This window comes from Phlebotomus papatasi, chromosome 2 (genome assembly GCF_024763615.1).
Source record: "Phlebotomus papatasi isolate M1 chromosome 2, Ppap_2.1, whole genome shotgun sequence".
In the NCBI taxonomy this organism is placed as follows: Eukaryota; Metazoa; Arthropoda; class Insecta; order Diptera; family Psychodidae; genus Phlebotomus; species Phlebotomus papatasi.
This window is the reverse complement of record NC_077223.1, coordinates 53796377-53819156: the sequence shown is the minus strand read 5'-3', so window position 1 is coordinate 53819156 and position 22780 is coordinate 53796377. Positions and strand designations below refer to the sequence as shown.

The 22780-nt window shown below is 33.7% G+C and overlaps 2 protein-coding genes across 3 annotated transcripts in view; one reads left to right on the top strand and one right to left on the bottom strand.

Annotated features, from left to right (window-relative positions):
• The window catches only part of LOC129801718 (rhodanese domain-containing protein CG4456), an 887636-nt gene that overhangs the window by 630986 nt on the left and 233870 nt on the right, over window positions 1-22780 (top strand). The window lies entirely within an intron of this gene.
• Window positions 1-22780, bottom strand: part of LOC129801694 (homeobox protein Meis1-like) — a 52269-nt gene that overhangs the window by 1979 nt on the left and 27510 nt on the right. Inside the window, exons 2-9 of one of the 2 annotated variants that reach the window (XM_055846975.1) lie at window positions 16325-16648; window positions 13496-13658; window positions 13346-13414; window positions 7537-7737; window positions 7337-7424; window positions 3081-3538; window positions 2791-2856; window positions 2348-2429 (exon numbers count right to left, since the gene is read on the bottom strand). In XM_055846975.1, the coding sequence (XP_055702950.1) occupies window positions 2348-2429; window positions 2791-2856; window positions 3081-3538; window positions 7337-7424; window positions 7537-7737; window positions 13346-13414; window positions 13496-13658; window positions 16325-16422 (1225 nt within the window). In that variant the 5' untranslated portion in view covers window positions 16423-16648. The remainder of the gene's footprint in view (window positions 1-2347; window positions 2430-2790; window positions 2857-3080; window positions 3539-7336; window positions 7425-7536; window positions 7738-13345; window positions 13415-13495; window positions 13659-16324; window positions 16649-22780) is intronic. The other variant, XM_055846976.1, reaches the window with a different exon arrangement.

Below are 22780 nucleotides of genomic sequence, written 5' to 3'. Positions count from 1 at the left end.
AACCCTTTAGAGACCATTAAATTTAAATTTATGTAGGGGAAAGTGGTCTGCCTTTGAATGCTGCAGCCTTTGAATATTTATTTTTTTCTCTTATTTCCCAAAGCAAAAATTCTATTTTGTTAATCGAAGTTAATAGAAAATTGGTTAGTTGTATTGACTATATAGTTTAGAGAATATAGTTTTGGCTTTGGAAAATGATAAAAAAAATTGATATATTCAAAGGCTGCCGCATTCAAAGGCAGGCCACTTTCCACTACTTTTTTCAAAAATTAAGTTAATTATATTTTCCGTTCTAATTATGCAATTTTTGTAAACGGATTCTTGAAGTTCGTAATTTTCAAAATTACTAATCATGAAATTCCTTCTGACTTTAGGCCGATCATCTTTCTGGCCTATTCTGCAAATGGCTATTCTGCTTTGAATTTCTTTTTTCTAACAAAATCTTACGATTTGCACGATAATAGGCCCTTTTGTGAGTCAATCAGACTTTGGAATGGTCATTGCGTTGTACTATTGGTTCTTCTATAAAACCCAAGTTACTTCGTGGTGTTCGTTCTTATAGACTAGAAATTTGACCTTTGATAACCTTCGTAATGATCTCTTTTGCTATAAAATAATGTTCTCTTTTATGACGTTACGTGGGTCTCGAAGACTCCTTTTTCGTTCAAATACAAAACAATCTTCTCTAAACGATTCATTCAAATAAAAATTCAATGAAATCTGTTAATTAGTTTTCGAGAAATCTTGACTATCGATTTTAAAACTTCGGTTTTAAGAAAAAGAATATTTAAGCTGACGCTTTCCATTGGCCGAGCATAGTGACTGGAATTTCTAATTACTGCTCTATCTCCTAAAATTTGATAATGAATAATTTGAATTAAAATTTTAAGAAAACCTTCTTGGCACATTGATTGTAGAGAAAAGCGCATTACCTGTGGAGGTAATCGAACAATTAATTTTTTGTAATATGTGCTTAATGATTTTGACCTATTTTTAATATCCAATGTCTCAAATTTTCTGATAAGAGACATGAGTTAAATTCATTTGAAATTTAAAACAAAAATTGAATATCTGAAGGTAGCGCGCTTTCCCTATAGAGTAAGATGGGGTAATTTGGAATAATGTCTATTTTGGAATTTTGAGATTTTCTCACTATTTCAGATGGTCAAAATGAAAAAGAAACCACGACTAAGTACAAGACTTTACAATCAAAAGTAGTTCTTCGTTGTTTTTTTTTCCTTTTGCCATCTAAAACTGTTTGGAAATCTCACATAGTTCCAAATTACACATGATTCCAAATTACACCACATTACGCTGTTACACAAAAAAAACTTTAAAAAAAACTTTTACAATTGTAAGATCCACGTAATCCCTTAACTTTCGTTCTTTGTGGTTGTTCTTATACAATCTTGTTTTACTGGAAAGTCTGCTAATTGTGAAGTATTGTGCGAATTTTTCTCCACCTTCCATATTAACCATTTAACGGCGTTATCACACTTGCACATTAAAATTTTAATGTGATTCACATTAATTGTCGCTTGTGAGCGTCCAAATATGTTATTTGTGTCTTTGAGTCACTTAATATTTAGGGTTTTTCTTTTTATTGATAAAGAAGTGGACTTAACCTGCAAAAATAAGTTTAAATTTACCTAAAACATAAATATTTTTCACATTAAAAAATTAAAGAGAAAATCGCATTAATTTTTCGCATTAATGCTATAAATCAATTTATATCAAATTTTGCGGGCCAAGTCTACCTTTTTATCAACAAATAGATCAAATTTTGAATATAAAATGATTCAAACAAACAAATTACACATTTAGACTCTCACCAGCGACAATTAATGTGAATCATATTAAAATTTTAATGTACAAGTGTGATAACACAGTAAGGACCAGTAGATAACCGATGATCAAAAAACAAAAATATTTTTTTCGACTATATCAAGTTATTTTGTCATTAAAATAATTAGGAAAAAATATTTTTTGGGTTCTTGGTAATCCACATTCTTTAACCTTATTTTACGACCATGGCATTCTATCTGAACCGTATATCATCATCGCACAGTATAGTAAAATATTATCCCGAATAGGATTAAATTAATATACGTTCAAATATTTTAGGCTTTTGATGAAGTAAACTTTTTAACTTAGATTTAATTAGAAAAGAAAACCCGGACTTGGCTTACAAAAACTGGTTTAAATATAGGTATTTAAATATTTTGTGAATATGAATTTTTATCATATTAACGTATGAATACTACTTCATCAAAAAATGCTAGTTATATCCGAAAAACGAAAAATACTTAAATAAAATTGAGGGTTGATAAAATCCTTGTTATTTTACCTGAATTTTGATTGCTATCATTGGCATGTTCCAGCATCGGCTGCAATATCCTCCGTCGGGCATTAATAAACCAATTGTTCACCTGCGAGAGGAATATTGTCGTGAGCAAACCACATGAATTGTAATTGAGTTAACACAGAACGGGGGGAAAAGAGAAATGTAAAAAAAAAGTTTAAATTTGGCTTAATACAAAACAAAGAAGAAAATTCATGTTAACTTGAAATTTTCATTTTTCTGCACAAAAGCTTTGAGAATCTCTAAATTCATTGTTTCTGCTTTGGAGAAAAATCATCTTCAAAATAAATTCAGAATTAAATTTTTCACTGAGAATAAATTGAGAGACTACAACAAAAAAAAAGGACAGATGAGTCGTGTCGAATAAAACTTCATGGAAAATAGAATGAAATGCACTTTGACAGTAAAAAAAAATAAAAAGGGTTTACCTGCAGCAATGTGAGATTTGTCTGTGCTGCAATTGCCCTTTTTTCATCTTCAGTCGGATACGGATGCTGCAAAATGATGAAGAGAAAATTGAGGAGAAAACAGGTAGAGATGGTAACAAATGTAAATTGCATTTTTAATTGGTCCACATCCCGCAATCATCATACAAAAAAAAATTAACATCAGCCAGACAAAAAAAAATAGTCAGAAAGAAGACTTTTTGGTGATTTTCATAATAATTCTCAAATAAAATTTCAAAAATGGTATAAGTAAACTAAAATAAAATTCTCACCACAAGATGCTGAAAGAGCCACGCTCTCATAACACTCGTGGCATGTTTAGGCAGGATGCCTCTCTTTTGGCGCTTCGATCCGGAATTTGTGCTGAAATTCGATCCCAACTCGTCATTGTTTGAGTCCAATTCTGAGTCAATTTCATCAGAACTTCCACATGGTGACAATTGTCCGGCATATTGGTCTAACTGCAACGGTGGACATCCGATCTGGCTTAGAGGAGTCGAACCCAAGATTTGAGCAGTTCCCTGAGGTGATCCAGATGACTGAGATAACACAAGATTCTGCACCTGGGTTTGCACATGCAGTGGCTGTTGAGTGGAAGATCCAGTGCCTGGTAAGAGGGAACTTTCTGGGGCTCCACTTGGCGGAGTCTGATGAATATCGGGGGCTCCATTCGTTGCACCCAGGAGATTTCCTGGAGCTGCAGTAGAATTCGTGTGAATATTGAATGTTCCTTTTACGGATGAAAGAGAAATGTGGAAGAAAGACAGAAATACCCCGAGTGAGGGTGTTAGTGTATAAGAAGATTAGTGAAAATGTGCAGATGAGGTGTAATAAAATTGCAGGAAAATTATAAGATAAATGGCAATAGAAAGTTCTACAGATTGTTCTTCGAAAATTGAAAATTTCACTTTTAATCATCTCTAATAACCATCAACAAGTTTTATCTCTTGAATTGATTTTAGATTTATCATACAATTTTAATCACATTAGTAAATAAAACAGTCAATGATAATAAAGATTAAGTAATTTTTAATTTTAAGACTACGAAAGTTTGAAAATTGCCCATTTTATATAAAGAAGAGACTTTAGGATTGACCTTAAGAGAGAATAATATAAGATTTTATTTAGTCCTATTAGTCTAGGGGAGGCTGGAGTAGATTATGGCCACTACATACTAAAGAATATTTGACAGTTTTTCTAACAGAAGCTTAGACAATTTGCTTCAATATGGACATAAATTTCTCTAGTGTGCAGAGGCCATTAGCAACCTATAAAATTAATTAGATAGTGTGATGTTACAGTTTTCTTAAGAAAGAATATTAAGAAAACTACTATTCATTCAGAGTAATTAACTCCCTTCTTATTGATTTAAATACTTATCAGTCTAATTGAAACATATATTTTCACAAATTATGGGCAAATGCATCATTTGCTGTCGAATTCTGTCGCGATCTTCCCTACTTCTATGTAATATGACTTTTAAGAAATGAATCGACTTTGAAGTTTAGAAATAAATTTCGTCGAAATAGTTTCCCCTTAACATGTCCCTCATTCCTCCCCCTCCCTCCTAACATCGGTTTTTCAAGGTCAAAGGTTAAAAAAGGCTCTATTTCTCAACCGAATAGCAACACGTTTGGACTCATTAGAAAGGTTTTGGAATTTTCGATAAAATTGAGACTGCTTCAATCTATAATCTATAGGGGAAAGTACTATCCCTTCGAACGTTCATGCCTTCGAATAATCTGAACTTTCTTTGATTTTTCCTAAGAGACTTACACATTTCTATTAAATATTAGTTAGTTTACAATCAATTATTGATAATTATGTCTAAGTCTCTGAGGAAATATAAAAGAAATTCACATTATTCGAAGGCATGACCGTTCGATGGTAGAGAACTTTCCTCTAATTCGTAGCTAATTTTTATCCGAAAATCAATTATATTATATTATCCTTAAAATTAATTTTGGGATATCTTTTGTGTGATTTATGAATCGGTTGAAATCCGTTGAGAACCGGTAAATCATGAGTGATGCAGAAGTATTGTTGAGATTTAGCATCAAGTCACGAGGTCGAGCACTTCACAAGGTCCGGGACGCTTTGCCATCCTTTTTTGAAGAAAATTGCTTCTAGTGTGTAGATGCCAAGGCCTTAAGGGAGAGTGTCAATTAGAAAGGCAAGAGAAGTCCATATTTCTTCACTGATGAAATCTACAGATAAACTATAAGAATAAAGCGTGGAATCGTTTGAATTTCCCCAACAATTGATATGATTTTTATAGTTTCAACGTTTGTTTGTCAGTTGTAATTTTTAGTGTATTTCATTAGTTTTATTATGATACCACTCTCGTTAAAAATATTGATTTTTGGTTGAGATATCTCAAGAAGATGGAGAGAATCCGACAACTGATAGTTGACATTTACCTACAAAATCCAAATGCGACTTATGCGAAAATAGGAAAACTCACCGGAAAGTCGCGCTCAACAGTCCAAAAGGTAGTATTGCAATTAAAGGATACAAGGGCGATTGTCCGAAAGCAAGCTGGTGGTAGGAAGCCTGGAATTCAAGACCGCGACATGGAGAAAAGGGTGTAGGGGTACTTTAAGAGGAATCCTTCTCTATCCCTCCGAGATGTGGCCAAAAAGACGGGTATTTCACACTACCTAGTTCATAAAATTAAGACGAAGAATGATTTAGTGCTGGTCCCCGACGAGTGGCCTTCAAAGTTGAAGCCAATTTCTTACTTTCACATACAAATGCGTATGGGAATTTTTCTGCACTCGTGATCGTTATGCTAAATATTTAAAAAGCGAGAAGTTTTTCCGTATTATAAGATACCTTTCCGTATGGAGGGATAAATATACTAAATTTTTGTTTAAATAAATGTTTTCCTTGGAACACTGTGAGCTGAGTCCGAGATCAATTTAGGAATTGGCTTCAAATAGCTCAATATAAAAAGGCCAACTTGCCAGGCGCTTGATTTAGTGACTTATAAAGCCCAACCTACACCTCATCGTACAGATAAGCAACGACAGTCCGCCAAAACAAGGTCCAAAAAGCTGAATGATCACCTTGTTAAAGATTTTGAAAGATGTGTTTTAATGGACGACGAAACCATCGTGAAAGCCGACTTAAATGCTCATAAATAAATGCTCATTCTTTTCAGCATTAAATTCTCTTTCTTTTTGAGCAAAAATAATTGTTGAAAACCTATTTTTTTTCATTATGTCAAAGTAAAAATTTCGTCCCAAAATGTATCTTTTTTCAAAATCCTTGTAAAAAAGTTCCGATTTCAGGATTCTCTTCGGGTTTTCTAAATTTAACTATGAAATACACTAATGAAAATTAAAAAAAAAATCGAATAAAGGGGCTTTTTAACTTAAGGTACTTAACTGATTCATTACCGATGAAGACCAATGGAGCCTGCTTCAAAATTTCAATACCCTTCCAAAAAAAATCCAAATTTAACCAAATCGGTTAAAAAATGAGCCCTCCAAAGTGATTGACCAAATCAATATTTCAAAATGGCGAATTTTCCAGTCATAGATATGTTTAGGTCAAACGTTCGCCTAGACTATCTCTATAAAACATTTCTGAAAATAATCGAAAAAGCTTGGGCCAATTTTGAGAAAAACCAAAAAAACATGGTTTTGACGGGGATGGACTTTAATTAAAATTTTTCACATTAAATAATTTTAAACACTATTTATTTTTTAGTGTAACTGCCCAAGAAAAGCATTTGTCATCCAGAACTCAAACCAGGAAAGAAAATGAAGAAAAATATTATCAAAATCGAGACGATGTCAAACTTTTTGTTCGTAACTTCGCGCACAATCTTTTTGCATAACTGTGCGATAAGTGAGAAAATAGTGAAAAAATGTATTTCTATTTCTATCGGGCTATTTTTTCATTGTCGTCGGGAACACTCTTCTCTACAGATCCAAATTTGTTTAGAATTATAAGCCTTTCAAATTAATCTAATTTTAGTAAAAGTTCTTAAAAATATACTGACTCATTTAGAAGATGGAAAATTTCAAGAAAGAATAGTTTGGGTCAGTGGCATTATATGGACAAGATATCCATCTGAATATATTTGCAACTGTATCCAACAAAAGGTACAGGAAAAGAGGAAAGAAAGTAAATGTCCCTAAGAAAAAATGTCAGCTTGTGAGGGAAGGGTGTTATGCCCAACGCACAATAACTTTTGTTTAGTAAACATGTTTTTAAAATTTCAATGAGAGTGAGTGAGATCGAGAGATCTAGTCATCTCGCTCACTCTTATAGTAACTTTTGAAAACATATTTAAAAACAAAAGTTATTATGCGCTGGGCATTATATTGAAGCTTCTTAGTCAATATCTCTTTCTGTTTGGCTTGTAATAATCTCGGACTACAAATGTAATAATTAATTTGTTTTTGATTTTTAACAAAAAGATGTATTGTGCTGTTTCCAATAATTATGAAATAAAGAAAAATGGGCATTTTCAAGGAAAAAAACAAGCTGTGGGTTATAAAGCAGAAAGACCAAGTACCTTGTAGACTACTGAAATCCGTCCCATCTGTCCCGGATAAAAAATCCGAACTGCCATAATACCCACCTGCCTGGCTCGTCATTTGCTCCTGTAGAGCCAAAAGAATGTCCCAAAATAATAACAGAAAAGGAAAGTTAATATTTTGAATAATGTTCTTTAGAAATAAATAAGTTTCGAAATAAATAAATAAAAATTATTACCTGATCGGGCGTATTGGCCGGACTACTAGAGTTGGACAGGTTATTGTTGTGTTCCATGGGATAGTCAGCCCTTAGGAGATTCTCCGATTGCATCTTTCCACGTAGACAGGCAATATACCTTGTGCAAAAATCCCGGCATAGTTCTTGCACCTTCTCTAGCTCCAGTAGGTGAATCCGCAGCACTTGAAGGGCTTTTATCATCTGAAACGACAAAACAGGGAGATTGTATATCGATTTAACGCGCCAATCCCCATCGTGTGTCATCCCTTCAACTCATCCTCAGTGGTGCCATTCAATCTGATTCCACTGAGAATTTTCCTCACATGCTGAGGCGCCTTTTTTTGCAGCAACAACAACACAACTAATGCACTGTTTGCCTCGTCGGATGTTACGGTGAATCTTTAGGAGAATATAGATGGGGATTCACACACTATCCTCTCTTTGGCGGAAAGTTCACAGGGACAAGTTTGAAAGTGTGACGATGATGGAAAATCAATAGATGATTTAATCACAAATTATTCTTATACATTTTCCATCAGGATCACCACACCATCCAGGAAGATATTTATTTTTTCTTTAAATAAACCCCGCTTAAATTGGGATCAAAATATTGAGTGAGTGCGAACCCTCAGAATACTGTATATAGAATTGAGAATTCGGTGCAGAAAGGAAAACCCCCACTGAAAGATATAGACAAACCCAAGGCGGGGGGAAAAGTGTGTGGGAAAATGCTAGAAAATTCCCTGGTTCTCACAAATACAGTCACATAAAATCGCATCGTATGGAAAACGAGAACTTTTATGGAAATTTTATTCATAAAATTGGCATTCCCTCCTCCTCGTAGACATCGTTGAGGATGACGCGCTGCTTTTCTCCAAACCATGAATACCGTACAAATTCACCAAACATTCTGCTCATCTACCCAAACTCCCCTATATCTCCCTTCCCCTTCTTCCCAACCATTCTGGTCGCATCTCCAGTACTGTGTGAGGATCAAATCCTGAGTAAAAAGGAATTGTAGATGTGGAGAGAACAACAAATTCGCCCACATCCCGCAGAGAAATCGTGTCTCTCCGCCAAAAAAAAAAATATATATACAACAACACGCAATAAAGAGCACAAATACTCAACTTTTGTCGCTCACTCAACCCACTCTTTTTTTTAAGGAAAAATAAAGAGGAAAAATGGAAGGAAGGAGTTGAGCCTCCCAAATTGAGACACATTCTCACATTTTGCCTCTGGCCAAAAAGATGCAATTTGCCACTGATTTTGTCTCTAGAAATCCATCTATGCGTGCGTCAAACTCTTTCATCAAGAACAAGTATTGTTAATTCCTTGGCAGAAGAAAATTAATCAATATTTCATGGCTTTGATAATAACCAATTGTTGTATCTTCTGTGTAACTACTGTAAAACAATTGAAGAGAGTGAAAATTAATCATAATTAGAGGAAATAAAACTTAAAGAGATTTTAGAGCTTCTTATGGATAAAGGCAATAAGTAAAAATACAATTAATGTAATTTTTAAAGTAAAATGTGGAAAATGCTCTCTCTTGGAGTTCGAGCAGTTAAAAGAGAAAACTTCAACGTCTTTAATGATCCATAAGAATATTAAAAAAATTGGCTCATTAATACATTTTTTGCAATACCAAAAAATTAAAGTGTAGTACAGTATTTCTTATTATATCACTAACATAGAGAGTTTTTATGCTAAAAGCAAATATATAGCACTTAGATATTTTTACTGCCCGAAGGGCTCAGTTATAAATCAGAAGAGCAGTTGTAAATAAACTTTTTTTTTAACTTGTCACGGTCTTTGAGCTTAAACGGTAAGAGATATCAACTTCCGGTCATCGGTGACCCCCAATAAAAAATACAATGTCCCCAGACGTTTCTTTCTCCCCCCCCACCTTATATATATATATATATAATTATATAATAATATATAATTATATCTACTCCTACGATTTCTTTTATTTTTGGATATGTTTTTGAGGTGGTCCGAGTGAACATTTCGTTCAAACATATCTATGACCTAAAAAAATCACCATCTTGAATTTTAGAAGGTCAAAGTTTAACTAGTCTGGAAGACCTACTTTTTTAGCACATTTGATTAAATTTGGATTTTTTCAGTTAAACATCCGTAAATGACTTATCTTCCTCGTATTTACATTTTTTTGGTTTCTTCGTATGGTTATAACTCATGCCAAAATATTCTGGAATGATCATTTACCAATTTTTGATTTTGAAATGTTTTTGTCGTTTTTGTAATTTATGAATCATTTTGATCTCTAGTAGACCAGTGAGCACCAAGAGATCATGCTAAAAAATAGTTCACGGAGAGATCTATCTCATGAGTTCTGCATTTCTGCATTCTACAAAGCTGGGATGCTTTGCCATCTCATTTTTTTTTTATTAACACATTATTATTACACTTCGTATTGTACTAGTATATATCTAGAATTTACATTAGCTTAAAAGGTCCTCGAGATTATCTTAAAAAAGTTTGAAAAAAAACGTAAAGAAGTTTAACATTTAACTTTTAACATAAAGTCTTCCGTTGTTCCTGCGAGGCAGATTCCCTTTTCAACTTTCTAATAGTGCGGAGTCATCTAGTCCTTTTTAGTGTCCACGATATCTATACTAAGATTTTAAAGCTCTAGGGTGATTTGTGGAAAGGTGGATACTTAAGAAAAAATTTAATTTCAAATGCATTTTTAAGCCGAATAAATATTTATTTTTTTTTCATTTTTTTTTGCATCATGAGATTGCTTGTAAAATATTCTAACAGAATCTTAACAGTATTTAATAGAAATTTCAACCAATTAATTGGAATATTCAATCAAATTAGAAAACAACACATTTTGAAAAGATGGACAAAATTTTGGAAAGTTGGACAAAAACTTTTGGAAAGTTGGACATATTGATATTAATGACAAAATATTATACGAAATATGTAGAAAATCAAATGTTGAGGGTTTTCTGCGTATACTTGCACATTGGATGGTTATGCTAATCCCTCCTTTATGTCCGGGTAACGCTTGAGGAATCCTAATTAACAAGAAATTCCTGAACGTCCAACCAAAAAGAGGTTCTGTAAATTTCACAAACACCTCGCGCTGTCCAGCAGTTAAAGCTTTAAAGCGGATGCAACTTTTTAGCACATTTTAATACCCAATCCACCCAGATCCTTTTCCACTTGCTTTGGGAGTTCTGTAGAGGCTCCTCTTTCTCTTTCTCCAGTTGTTTATTCGATATTTACTATCCACTCTGTCAGAAAAAGTGGTCTTCAGAATCTGGAAATCTCCCAGCCTTTCTCCAGGAGATTTTCTCCATATCAGTTGCTAACTGCGGTTGCAACTATTTCTCCGGATACTTAAGGATCTTTGTCTTCCTTGTTAACATGATTTCACTGCACCAAACCACCAAATTCATTCACAAAATCAACTTGTCTAAGATTTTATAAAACTTGATTTGAATGCAACACGAAATTAAATCACTTTTCTCTCCTTTTAAATGTAATATTTCACAAATTTTTTTTATTCATCTTTTAAATGGATGTATGTCCTTCGATTTTCACTACGGACTTAAAATATTTCACAAATTATGCCGAAAAATCAAGCAAAACACTTTGACATTTTCCTAGCAACTTTCATAAGAAACAGAGAAAATGACAACTATGTACCATGAAAGAATGGTAGTGTACCATGAAGGTCATGAATGAATATCACGCATGTAATACATTTTTTTAAATTCTTCTTGCAAGTCACCCTTTGATTGTTTTATAACGATGTTGCATTTTTTAACTTCTCAAATAATCAAAAAATTAGGTTTAATAATTTTTTTATCGAAAATTGAAATATTTAATTGATTTATTATCATGTTTTTAGTTAGGTGTCTCACATTCAACACTGCTTGGTCCCACTTTCCACACTGTCTCGCTTTCCAAATCTTACCCTATATATATAAAATACGAACTCATTCAATTAAAAAGGCAAAGTGTCCCATTCTTTGCAGAACGCTTGAACTCGTGACTAACTATTTTTCTTAAGAATATTTTTGCATAAATTACCGTTTACCAAATCACTCAAAACATTGCCCAAAATAGTTTAGAAGTAATGCATTGATTTTAAGACAAAAATCACTTATCGGCGCATAAGCGGTACACAATATATTGGAAATGGCTTAAAACTGTCAGAAATTCCAAGACCTTTCCAATGAGCGCAGATATGATCCCATTCGGTTGCGAAATATACTCCTTAGACCCTTTTAGCCTTTGACTATGACTATGAAAAACCAGTATTAGGAATGATTCAATGGTATCGCACAAGTCATTTTTTAGCAATCTAAAAAAAGGACGGTTTTGGAGGGTAAGGTAAGGGAAAAATGAGGGGCATGTTTATAATTTCTGGATCGATTTATTTTGTCCACCGAAAGTACCAAATCTTTATTTCTAACCGTTTGGCCTCTAGGAGTGGTAAAAGCCAAACGGACAAACAGCGTGACGTCATTTCTCAGAAATCATCTGAAACGCGAAGGTATGCTGAGAAAACTGGACCCCGATACATTTGAACAGGGAGTGGAAGGTGAAAATTTTGGAGAATTAAAAAAACAAAAATTAAAATTTCCAAGAATTGAAAAACTCTATACAGAGTGCCTTCTCTGTGTAGAGTACGATTAATTAAAAAGACTATTAGTCGACTTATAAAAGATACAGAAGCCGTACATAAACCCCATACCGAATTACATGAAGAATAAAAGCGTTTTTACAAGGATTCCCGGCAAATATCGTCCTGGGTCTCGGAAGTTTTTCATTCAACACCATTATCTATAAAATACGCCTAGTTCCGTTTGTGGACGCCACATAGACCAGTTCCCATACGTTTTTTCCATTGTCCTTTACCGCACTACAACCTAACCCAACACAAAAGCGTGTAGATGAAAAATTTTGGCCAACGTTTGACATGAAGTCAGTCATCTCTAATGAAAGGAGTTACGAAGAAGGTGCCAGACTTCGGCGAGAAACCATTGAATTAAAAAAAAAACAAAGTCCTATAAAAATCTCAATAAAATTATCTTTCTGAAAATAAATTTGTTTTTCTCGTTTTTATAATAATGTGAGAGCAATTTTTCAATGGCCAAAACTTTTCGTATACAGGCTTTATTTCCTTTTATCTTTAAGGGAAATATATATATTTCTAGCCATTCTGGAACCCCTCACTACTTCATAGATTTTTTAAAATGGCCCCAAAATTTTGATTTTGTTTTATTCGTCATATTCTTCCCTCGAACTCCTTAAAACTGTGGATATTTAAGGAAGTCCTTGGTCGCAATCTATGGCAAAATTTTGAAGTTTTGATTTCTTTGCAATGTTTGAAACAGTATTGAAATTTAAAAAAAATACCAATTTTTTGTAAGCCGATGAAAATCTAGAAAGATATCAATTTGATTAGATTATATACCTTTTTTCATTCATTCCTTGTTTCTCAATTTTCAAGAAATGTTCTTCAAATTTCTATGGATTCTCTGAATTTGAAACTCTGACTGAAAAGAATCAATCAGTTCAAAACTTTAAGAAACCCGATAGTCATATCCTTCAACATTGATTTAACCCTTTGAAACAAAACTCTCCATTAATCAATCCAAAATGGACTTTTCCTCGATGACTACTTGAGAAGTTGATAGCAGTCAATATGTTGCGATTGTGAAATTAAATCTCAAATGTTCACACAAAGGAGTGCCATTTGATGTCCTCTTTTTTTTATAGTGATCAAGTATTGAAAAAGTAAAAAATAAATAATTAAACTTACGAGTCCATCGAGTTCCGAGTCATTGGTGAGGAGAGGTCTCTTCTCCTTCTCTAGCAGCTGCACAAAAGCCTATACAGAAAAAAAGTATTATGGGGAGGAAAATCAGATGCAAGTGTTTCATGTTGGGTGCTACTGCAATGGGCAACTTACTTGGATGTCTCGTGAGAAGCTGTCGTTGTCGCAGTTGCCATTTGTGCCATTTGGACTGGAAGAATTTGAGGAGGCGGACGAGGCGGTGGCTGTAGGCACGTATCCTTGGGTCGCTTGTTCGCATTTCTCGAGAAGGAGCGCCAGCAGGGAGAAGAGTGGGTGCCTGACAAACAAATACGAATGATATCAAACACCACATAAATAGTCGGCTTTCTTATTTTTTTTGTCTCCTCTTATATTCAACACCACAATGTCAGCAGCCCCCTTTTGACGCTTTGCATCCCCATTTTCTTTAAGATGCTGGCAGACGCACTTAAATATTTAATTTTATTGCAAAACATGCAAATATCTTCTACAATATAGAAATGCATTCCCTCACAGAATGAATAACAGATAGATTTTAGATAAAAAATTAATTTAAAATGGAATACGAGAGCTATAAGCCACTTAAGGAGTTACAGGAGTCACGAAGACTAGAAAACATCATAAATATTTTCTCGAAATGTACTTTCAGCATAACAAAGAATATATTTAATTTATGTTCTTAAGCAAATAAAAGTAGAACATTTTTTCTGAAATTTTTATTTCAAAATTAAAGAAACATAGCGAATGGAACCAGACATTGAAGAACTTTTTGAAAAAAAAAACTTATAATCTCTGGACAAGATTATTCAGAGTAGATTCATATGAAGTCAAAAAATCAAATATTTTCTGTTAGCAGAAAAGTTATAAACTCGTACTTGAATGAAGGATTTTTGAAAAATCCTTCGTTTTTTTGTTTTGACTCTCATAGATATTGACTTTTCAAAATTGACTTTTCAAAATTTTTGTTTTGACTCTCATAGATTATTATTAATCGTAGTATTACAAGGTAATTCCTTTTTGCAATGTTTTATATCCCGTACTGGAAGAATCTGCTAAGTCCATTGTAGCCTAGGACTGCCTTCCCGTGATATGGATGCTTCTTCCATTCTCCCAGAATTAGTGGGCGAAGGCAGTGCATTGTATTACATTATTATTACATGTGAAAATTGTCTAAATCAGATCTTTGCACCGGGCGGGACTCGTTTTCCCAACAGTGAATCGAGTCAGGGAATCGATCCGCCCAAGAGTCAACGGTCTTGCCTATTGCGCCACAGATTCCCCGTTTCACAACTGTGAGAGTCTAGTCAGATATCTCAACCACCCAAGAGCCAACGGTCTTGCCTATTGCGCCAGTGAGATCCCCTATTCTCATAGATCACGAATATATCATACCTATCATACCCGCCAAAAACCAATTTTCGTGGTCGTTCGTCTGGTCGATTCTATGTAGTACAAACGCTTCTGGCGAGATAACTGAAAAAGATATCGACAAGCGGTTTTCGGAAAGGGTTAAATATATCAAATAGACGACATCAAATGGTTATGTCAGGTTCATTACTCCCCCACCTTTCCGCCATTTTGCAACATCCCAAAAAAATTTGTTTTCAAAAAACTCAGCCCCTATGGCATGGATCGGTCTCAAATTTTAGTATGTTATGATTGGGCCTAATAGCCTTCGATAAAAAAAAACTCAAGCTCAACTGACCCCCCCTTGACCCAAGCTATAAAGGGTCAAAAATTAAATTTTTGAATGACCATATGTCCGGTTCTAATTGTGAGAATATGAAAAATCCTAGGGATTTGGAAAAATAATGCGCCTCAAATTCTTCTGACAGTAACTACATCCGATTTTATCAAAGGTCCGATTAATCGAAAAATCGATTTTTGAAAATTACTATATCGACTATCTCGCAACTGTTATTTTTAATTTTGATAAAATTTTAGTATGTTGTAGCAGAGGTCAAGACCTTTCCAATGATGCGTCGCACTTTTCTCCCTCTCTACCCTGACCCGAGGTATAAAGGAAAATAACCTGACCGGACCATATCTTCAATGTTTATGAAGATATTTTGATGAAAATGTAGTATTTTGTGTCTGAGATGGACATCTTTATGACAAATAGATCGAATTCGTTTCTAACCCACCCCACAGTACACCGATTTTATTTTTGCTCTACCGAAATTGACTCGACTCTATATATAATGTGTTTTAATCGATTTTAATGAACTTTTTTTTCTTTTATTGCCCTTCTGTACTCAAACTCTTTAAAATAGAAAACGACCAGTGACAAGCCCAGATAAGCTTATGATAGCTGAGATTCTGATAAGCAGATGATAGCTGATTTTTTCTCTTTTCAGATATCCGACTTGTGCCTTGGACGTTAGACATTGATGACAATAAATCCATCTATCTATAGATGCAGACATTTAAGTTTCAAGATCTCATTATCATATAAAATGAAAAGAGAGACTTTGAAATTAATAATAATTTTATTAAGGCCCTTCATTTTATGAAAATTAAAAAGGACTATTATTCATATGCTTATTAACCAATTATAATATGGTTCTTGAAGATTAAAATTAAGCTTAAGCTTAAAGAGAGATAGATTGATTTGTCATCAATGCTTTTGGAGATTGCGTTACATTGCAAATATTTTTCTGCGGCCATCGCCGTCTTAGCGTTGGTTACCAACCAATCTACTTCAGGGTAAAAACGGTGCAAAACTCCTTAGGTTATAATATGACATACATTCATAGGATGCCTATATTTTGCTATAAAACCTTAAATGGTATGAAAAATCCTCTCTACAATTCTTAAATATATATCAACTCTGTCACCTTATTTGTGATATATATTTGCATGTGGGGTAATAATCAAATGTAATTGGTGCGAGTTGTGGCGGTATAAAAGGGCTGAATACTAGCTCCAATAATAATAATAATAATAATGTGATTTGTGTCTTACTTGTAGACAGCACGTTTATCTGCCTCAAACTGTGCTTGATCTATTCCATTTGCATTCGGTGCCATCACTGCTGACGCTGAGATGCTGTTCTCCTGCATTTTGTGGCCACCGCAGACACAGGGTGAGTCTCAGGGTGAGATGGTTAGGGGTGTGTGCTCGAGGAGGGGGTGACCTCTGCTGACTCCACGATTCCAGCCCTGTTGGGTGTATGGAATTCGGACGACAGAGAGAGACAAGATCCGGGGGAGAATGAGGTGAATCCTCAGAGTTATTCCGAAGACGATGATATCCGTTTCAGCGCTTCTTCTCGCATTTTACAGCTCTCTGAAGACAGACAAAAAAACAAGGATATGCTAGAGCATATGATGAAATGTAACATTAGAAAGGACTTGGGATGAAGAAAAACTTTTACCAAGAGTCACACACATTTTGGCAGGAAAAATGAGAGACAAGTGCAAAAATCTCAGTGGATCAGCGAAATTTTCTCACATTTCTCATGTAGTGCATTTTAGGAGTATTCTAGCTCTTTTTCGTTTCAACAAGAAAGGACAATTGGGAGGCAATGGGGGAGTCATGGACCAAATGTTGCAGTGAATTCCTACTCAATGGCGCAAAAGCACCATTCTGCACTCTTGTGTGCTTCAACTTCAAATTAAACGCCACGATGAAATTTATTTTATTTCAACCCGAGACGACAAAATGAATTTCTCTTACATTGGAATATCAATAATCATTCTTCCATTTTGCCCTTACTGAGAATTTATTGGATTCTTTACTTTAAAACAGTCCTCTTTAATCAGAATTTAAAGATAATGATTTATATCGGTATATATTATGTAAAAAAAACATAATTAATTTATTTGTATTATGTACAACCTTTCTATATTCACGTTGTTTAAAAACATTCAATTAAAATAACAATTTCGATTATCCAACTTTGTAACATATTAAGTCAATATAAGCCAGTATTAATGGTACTATTCCTTCCGTATTTTGAATTATAAATCAAGATATTTATCTCAAGACAAATGGGTCACAGATGATTCAAAGAAAAATATTCTTTTAATTCTATTTCAGAGATAGATGATATAAGATAAGATCTAATGTTCTGGACACACCTGCGACTTAAGCCAAAGACGGCTTAACGTAATTAAAATTAAAATAATGATTAAAATAAAATACATCCCCATCATTTTCACACTAAACTGTCTCTCGGCTGAAGTCTTCAAAGTCTGTCTAGAACGTAAGTCAGTGTCAAAATTAACCCTCTAACAGTATTTTTTTAATATGCGGAAAAAAGTTGTAAGAAAATGTTTTCTAGGATAATTATGATCCAATAAAGTCGAAAAAAACATCCATTCTTCATTATCTCTTTTAGTTTAGGCACTAGGTGAGAAAATATAAAAAAAAAACATTTAAACTCTTTTTACTTAATTCACATTTTAATTCTTTTTAAAGTTTTTAAATAAAATATACAAAATAGAAAGACGTATCTTTTAGTAAAAAATAAATTTATTTTAGTCTGATAACTTTAAATCGGTATTTTTCTTGAAATTGGAAATGAGTTTTTTGCACAAATATTTTTAGTTGCTTTTTCTCTGACCTGTCACACAAAACTGGGGATAGCAACTCAACGAAGAGTCAAAATGAGTTCAAACTTTCAAAAGATGTTAGTAAGACTATTACCGAGGACACTATAGCACTTTTAAATAAATAAAAACTTTGTAATCGCGGTAAATGTGATTTTTGTGAAATCCATCTTGTGACGGTCTTACCTGATAGAGGGTTAAAGGTTTACGTTTACGATTAGGAGAGAGCGGAGTAGTTCCGCGCATGCATTACTTCAAAAAATCATAATTTGTTAATAATTTACTTAGGAATTGTGGTGCATCTTTTAGGATATCCAAGAACTAATGGAAATTAACTGGGTTTAGTTAGTTTGTATATGGTCCATTTTAGTTTTGAGAAATGAGTTAAAAAGTCGGTTTCATTATTGCAAACAAATCTAAATATTTTCAGTATCTTAAGGGTTAAAAGGTCATTAGGACAAGTTTTAAAATTAAAGGAAATTTAACGTATAGTCTGATATTTTCATTTCAACTTTATGTATCACTTAAGAAATTTCTTCCTTTAAACTTAAGTTCTCAATCAAAGAATTCAAATCACTTTATAAAGGTTAATTTAAAACATTAGGGTAGTGTGATACATTTCAAATCGGGTTTTCGCACATAATACATTATTAACTTCCTAAATTTTTTTTTCTTTGTTGAAATTACTATTTATATTATTTATTTTATCCAGAATAAGATTACTACCAAAAATTATTAACAAAGACATAATTGTTTTTTTATATATAAAAACAAAAAATATAAAGAAGTAAAAATGGTACATTTCAAATCGTTGCTGTGGGTATTTCGGAACCAAAGTTCTTTTCATGAGTAATAAGGACGGCTGCATAGGTTTAGCCATGTTGCTTAACTTCACTAATTTCTTAATAAGTAAGAATTTTTGGAAAATTTCGATTCAAGCTTGATTTTATTAAATGACTGATTATATTTTGTAAATGATTGATTACATTTTGAAAAACCATTAAATTATATATAAATAGTCTTAAGTTATATAAATATATGTATAGTTTTAAGTTTAAGAACTCTATATCCTTTAGGAATGAATTAAACATCAAATTGAATTGAATTGAAATTGAAAATTGAGTGTTATTTAGGATTTCGAGACCTTTGAGAATTAGGTGAAGCCCCCAGTCTCAAACTTGTACGAAAGCCCAAACAGGCTCAGGTGTTAGGTCGATCCTCGAGATTATTTAGCCCGTAAAAGAGCAAGTAAAGGAATTTTTTGTAAAGAATCCTTAATCTTAAACTTTCAGTGCTATTGAAGGTGAAAATTTTTGGAGTAAAAAGTCGAAGGATTACTGCTCTCCCTGTGGAGTTTCAGCAGTAAAATCAGTTTGTTAAAATTCTTTATAATAAATTTTCCTATATTAGAAAGGTATAGGTTTTTTCTTTAACTACAGAAAAACAGTTTTGCACATCTCCTTAGACGGTTCTATAGACATTAGGATGACAAGTAAAAGTCAATGAACCATAAGTTGAGGAGAGAGTCTTACAAAAATCCTCTTGAAATCACCTGCACTCATCACACAATTGACGTGAATTTCGATTGTCTGTCGTGTAATTGCTTTTTCGTGACTTTTCATCACCATCTGATTCTTCATCTTCGACACGGTGAGTGGATAATTTCATCTTTGGAATGGAATTTCTCATTAATTATCTCTCCTTGAGAATTTTGCTGAATAAATGAGGGTGGTCTCATCAGTTTTTGGACACTCCAGTTTGCAGCTCAACGACCCTCTGATTAATTCTGAATCTAAATTATCCTCCTTCTTGCCCTTACGATGGATTCTTCACCAAGGGGCGATAGATGGTTGGGAAATTCTAAAAGTACCAAAAGTTGGGGAGTTTAATGTGTTTTCTCGGTGACTCTCCAAATCACGAAAATTTTCCAAAGAGATTTTCTTGCCCAAGTCATCCTACTTTGTCCCAATCTCTCGCGTATTTTCTTTTCTCCTGCTATCATCGTGTTTTATGCACAAAAAATTGTTCTTTTTTTAACCAAAACTTTCAAAGAGAATTGGAAGTGGGGGTTGTATGTGTGTGAAAATGAAACTCAAGTGGGTGAGATTCTGCAACCCAAATCATCCTTCTCTGGGGATGCTAAGCGAATGACGTGGAAAAAATCCACCGAAAAAAATCCCCAACAAGTATGAATATTTAAAACCCCTTTGGTGTGAATTTCACAAACTCAAGACAAAAAGCATCGCTTTCAAGGGGTTTATCATTGTATTTCTGTTTTCAAGTTGCATGATTTTCGTGAAAAATGGAAAACAAATAAAGAAAACGTAATAAAAAAAGTGGTAGAGCGTTTTTTCTACGATGCGACGGCTTTAGGTTCGAATCTCTAAGGTCTGATGTAATTATTAAATTTATGAAATTAAATGAAAATAAATCCTTAAATCAAATGTGATAAACCTTTTTAGTCTATCCCTAAGGAAAAGTCCGCTGCAGAAAATACTACTCTTGGTGTATGAAAAAAGTGTTTGTTTGTCGCCAAAATGCTTTGGAAATATTAATATTCTCCAAGAGGATTGTTTTCTTCAGAATGGGAAGGCTCAAGAGGCACTGTTGAGAATTTCAAGAGGCAGCTTTGGAAAAAGAAAAGTTAGTCTTACACTTAGCAACTCGAGGATGAGTTTTTGGGTAACCAAAAAAAATGCCACAAAAATGATCCAAAATCTTGTAAGACTTGTGATTATTTTGCCTTCATTCTGACTTTTACTCTATACCCGTGTTCTCCCAGCCATATTAAATAATACATGAAAATGACCTTTTATAGCTATCTCTCTCTTCGAAATTTTTTCGTATACATGAAGAAAAACTTCTGACCACACAGTCTATGTTTGTTAAGGAGTTGTTGAAAATCCTTAGTGATTCTATTTTCTCTTTTTTCTCAGGAAATATTTATTCTGCACACAGCTGATGATTCTTATGACAATACTTTGCAAATAACAAAAAAAAGAGTAGCTTCTGATTACACTCAAATAGAAACCGATTAAGAAATTAATCAATTATCTTAGAGTGTGAGATTTAACTCTTATTCAAGTGGCAAATTTGATGAAAATTTTGTTGAGATATTTCCGGAAGGATGAGATCAAAGTTTGACCATCTGATTGAACTTTGACACTCTCTAAATCCATTGGTTGAAGCCAATTTAGGAAGAATGTACCACTCAAAATTCGTACAACTTTAGGATCAAACAGTGTCCAATACGAGGGGATTGTGAATGGTCGGGAAAAGTGTCTCATTTCCTTTTTCATCTCATCATCGTCACATGAAACGTCTTTTGAGGCAGATGTTAAAAGGGAATTTTAGGCAATTTCTCCAATTCATGAAGAACAGAGTTGTATGATCTTAAATTAAAGATTGTGCATTTTTTTGTTAAAAAGCGTAGCTTTTATATTGTGCATGATTAAAAAAATTATTTTAAGCATTCAAAGAAACCAAACAGTTTACCAAGAAGCATAAAAATCATGACCTACACGGCTTGCATTAATTAGCTTAGCTGTATGCATTTCCAAAAGCTTCTTGACAAAATGAAATTAATTATTTGTAGAACCATTCTTTCTTTTATTTTTGACTCCTTGGCCCTACATTCCTGGGTCGCAGGCTTAGAATACCTAAATTATAACCCACGCCTTTTTATCTCCACTTCTGAAGGATTTTTAAGACGTTTCCCGGGAAAGATCCTAAATTTGATCAAGGCACATCTTGTCTTAGGTTAAGCCATAAAGTCAACTTTCCACCTAATCGCTTGCATAGATTTCCTGGAGAATCTTTTGTCGTTTATACGCTGAAAACATTCATACCATCGATATTGTATGGCAGAGTTTCGTACTTGATCTTTAGGAGTGATTCCCAACGCTTTAAGGACGACTGGGTCACTAGCGGCCTAAAAACAATTTTTTTTCTACGGTCTTCTATAGTTAAGTTATGTTCTTAGAATTCAGAAAAAAATGATTTTTTCTGACCCCCAATTAAGACCCTTCTCGCTCTTAAAGGGTTAACCGTCTAGAGCTAGAGATATAACCATAGGTATTCATGAATCATGATCATAGGTGATGATCATGATGAACCTAATAATTTAGTCGAACAACTATACATTTAGTTCTCATGAATAACAGCCCGGGGTATTTGAACTTTTTCGGATGTCTTTCGGGATTTTGGCGTTCGGGATTTTGGCTTTCGAGATTTTAGTTTTAGGGATTTTGACCGGGGCCCGAACTTTTAACCCGTTTCTATGGAAGTTTATAAAGATAGAATGGACTGCAGAGGCTGACGAGAGATTACCATTGCGTCCGGAACGTTCACATTGATTTTCATGAATTCAGAAACGTTAAGAAAATCGGTCAAGTGTATGTTGAATCCTTTCTTCAGAAAATCCCATAAGAACCAAATGACAAAGGGGGGGGGGGAAGCTCGGGTAACACAAGGTAAAGGTAAGATTTTACTCGGATTATCTAATTTCTACACATTTTGTTGAACAGTTAGATGTTCTACGATTACTTAAAATTAAAGTACTGCGATAAATCGTCATTGAGGGGCCATCGAGGACCTGAATATGAAAGCACTTAATTGTTATCTGGGTACTCCGACTGTATTCCATCATCTTACTCATACACGAAATAAACACCAACGGTGGATGAACATATCCTTGGCATAGTTCATCATACACCTGAAAGCTTATCGACTTGCATCCGTTTACTCAGATAGAACTATTAACAGTCTTACAGCTGTAAATTGTATAATTTCTTTTATGCAACAGGGTCACATTAATTAGAGTAAAAATGTTTTTTCTTTTAAAGATTTTATTCCCATCTAGAATTAT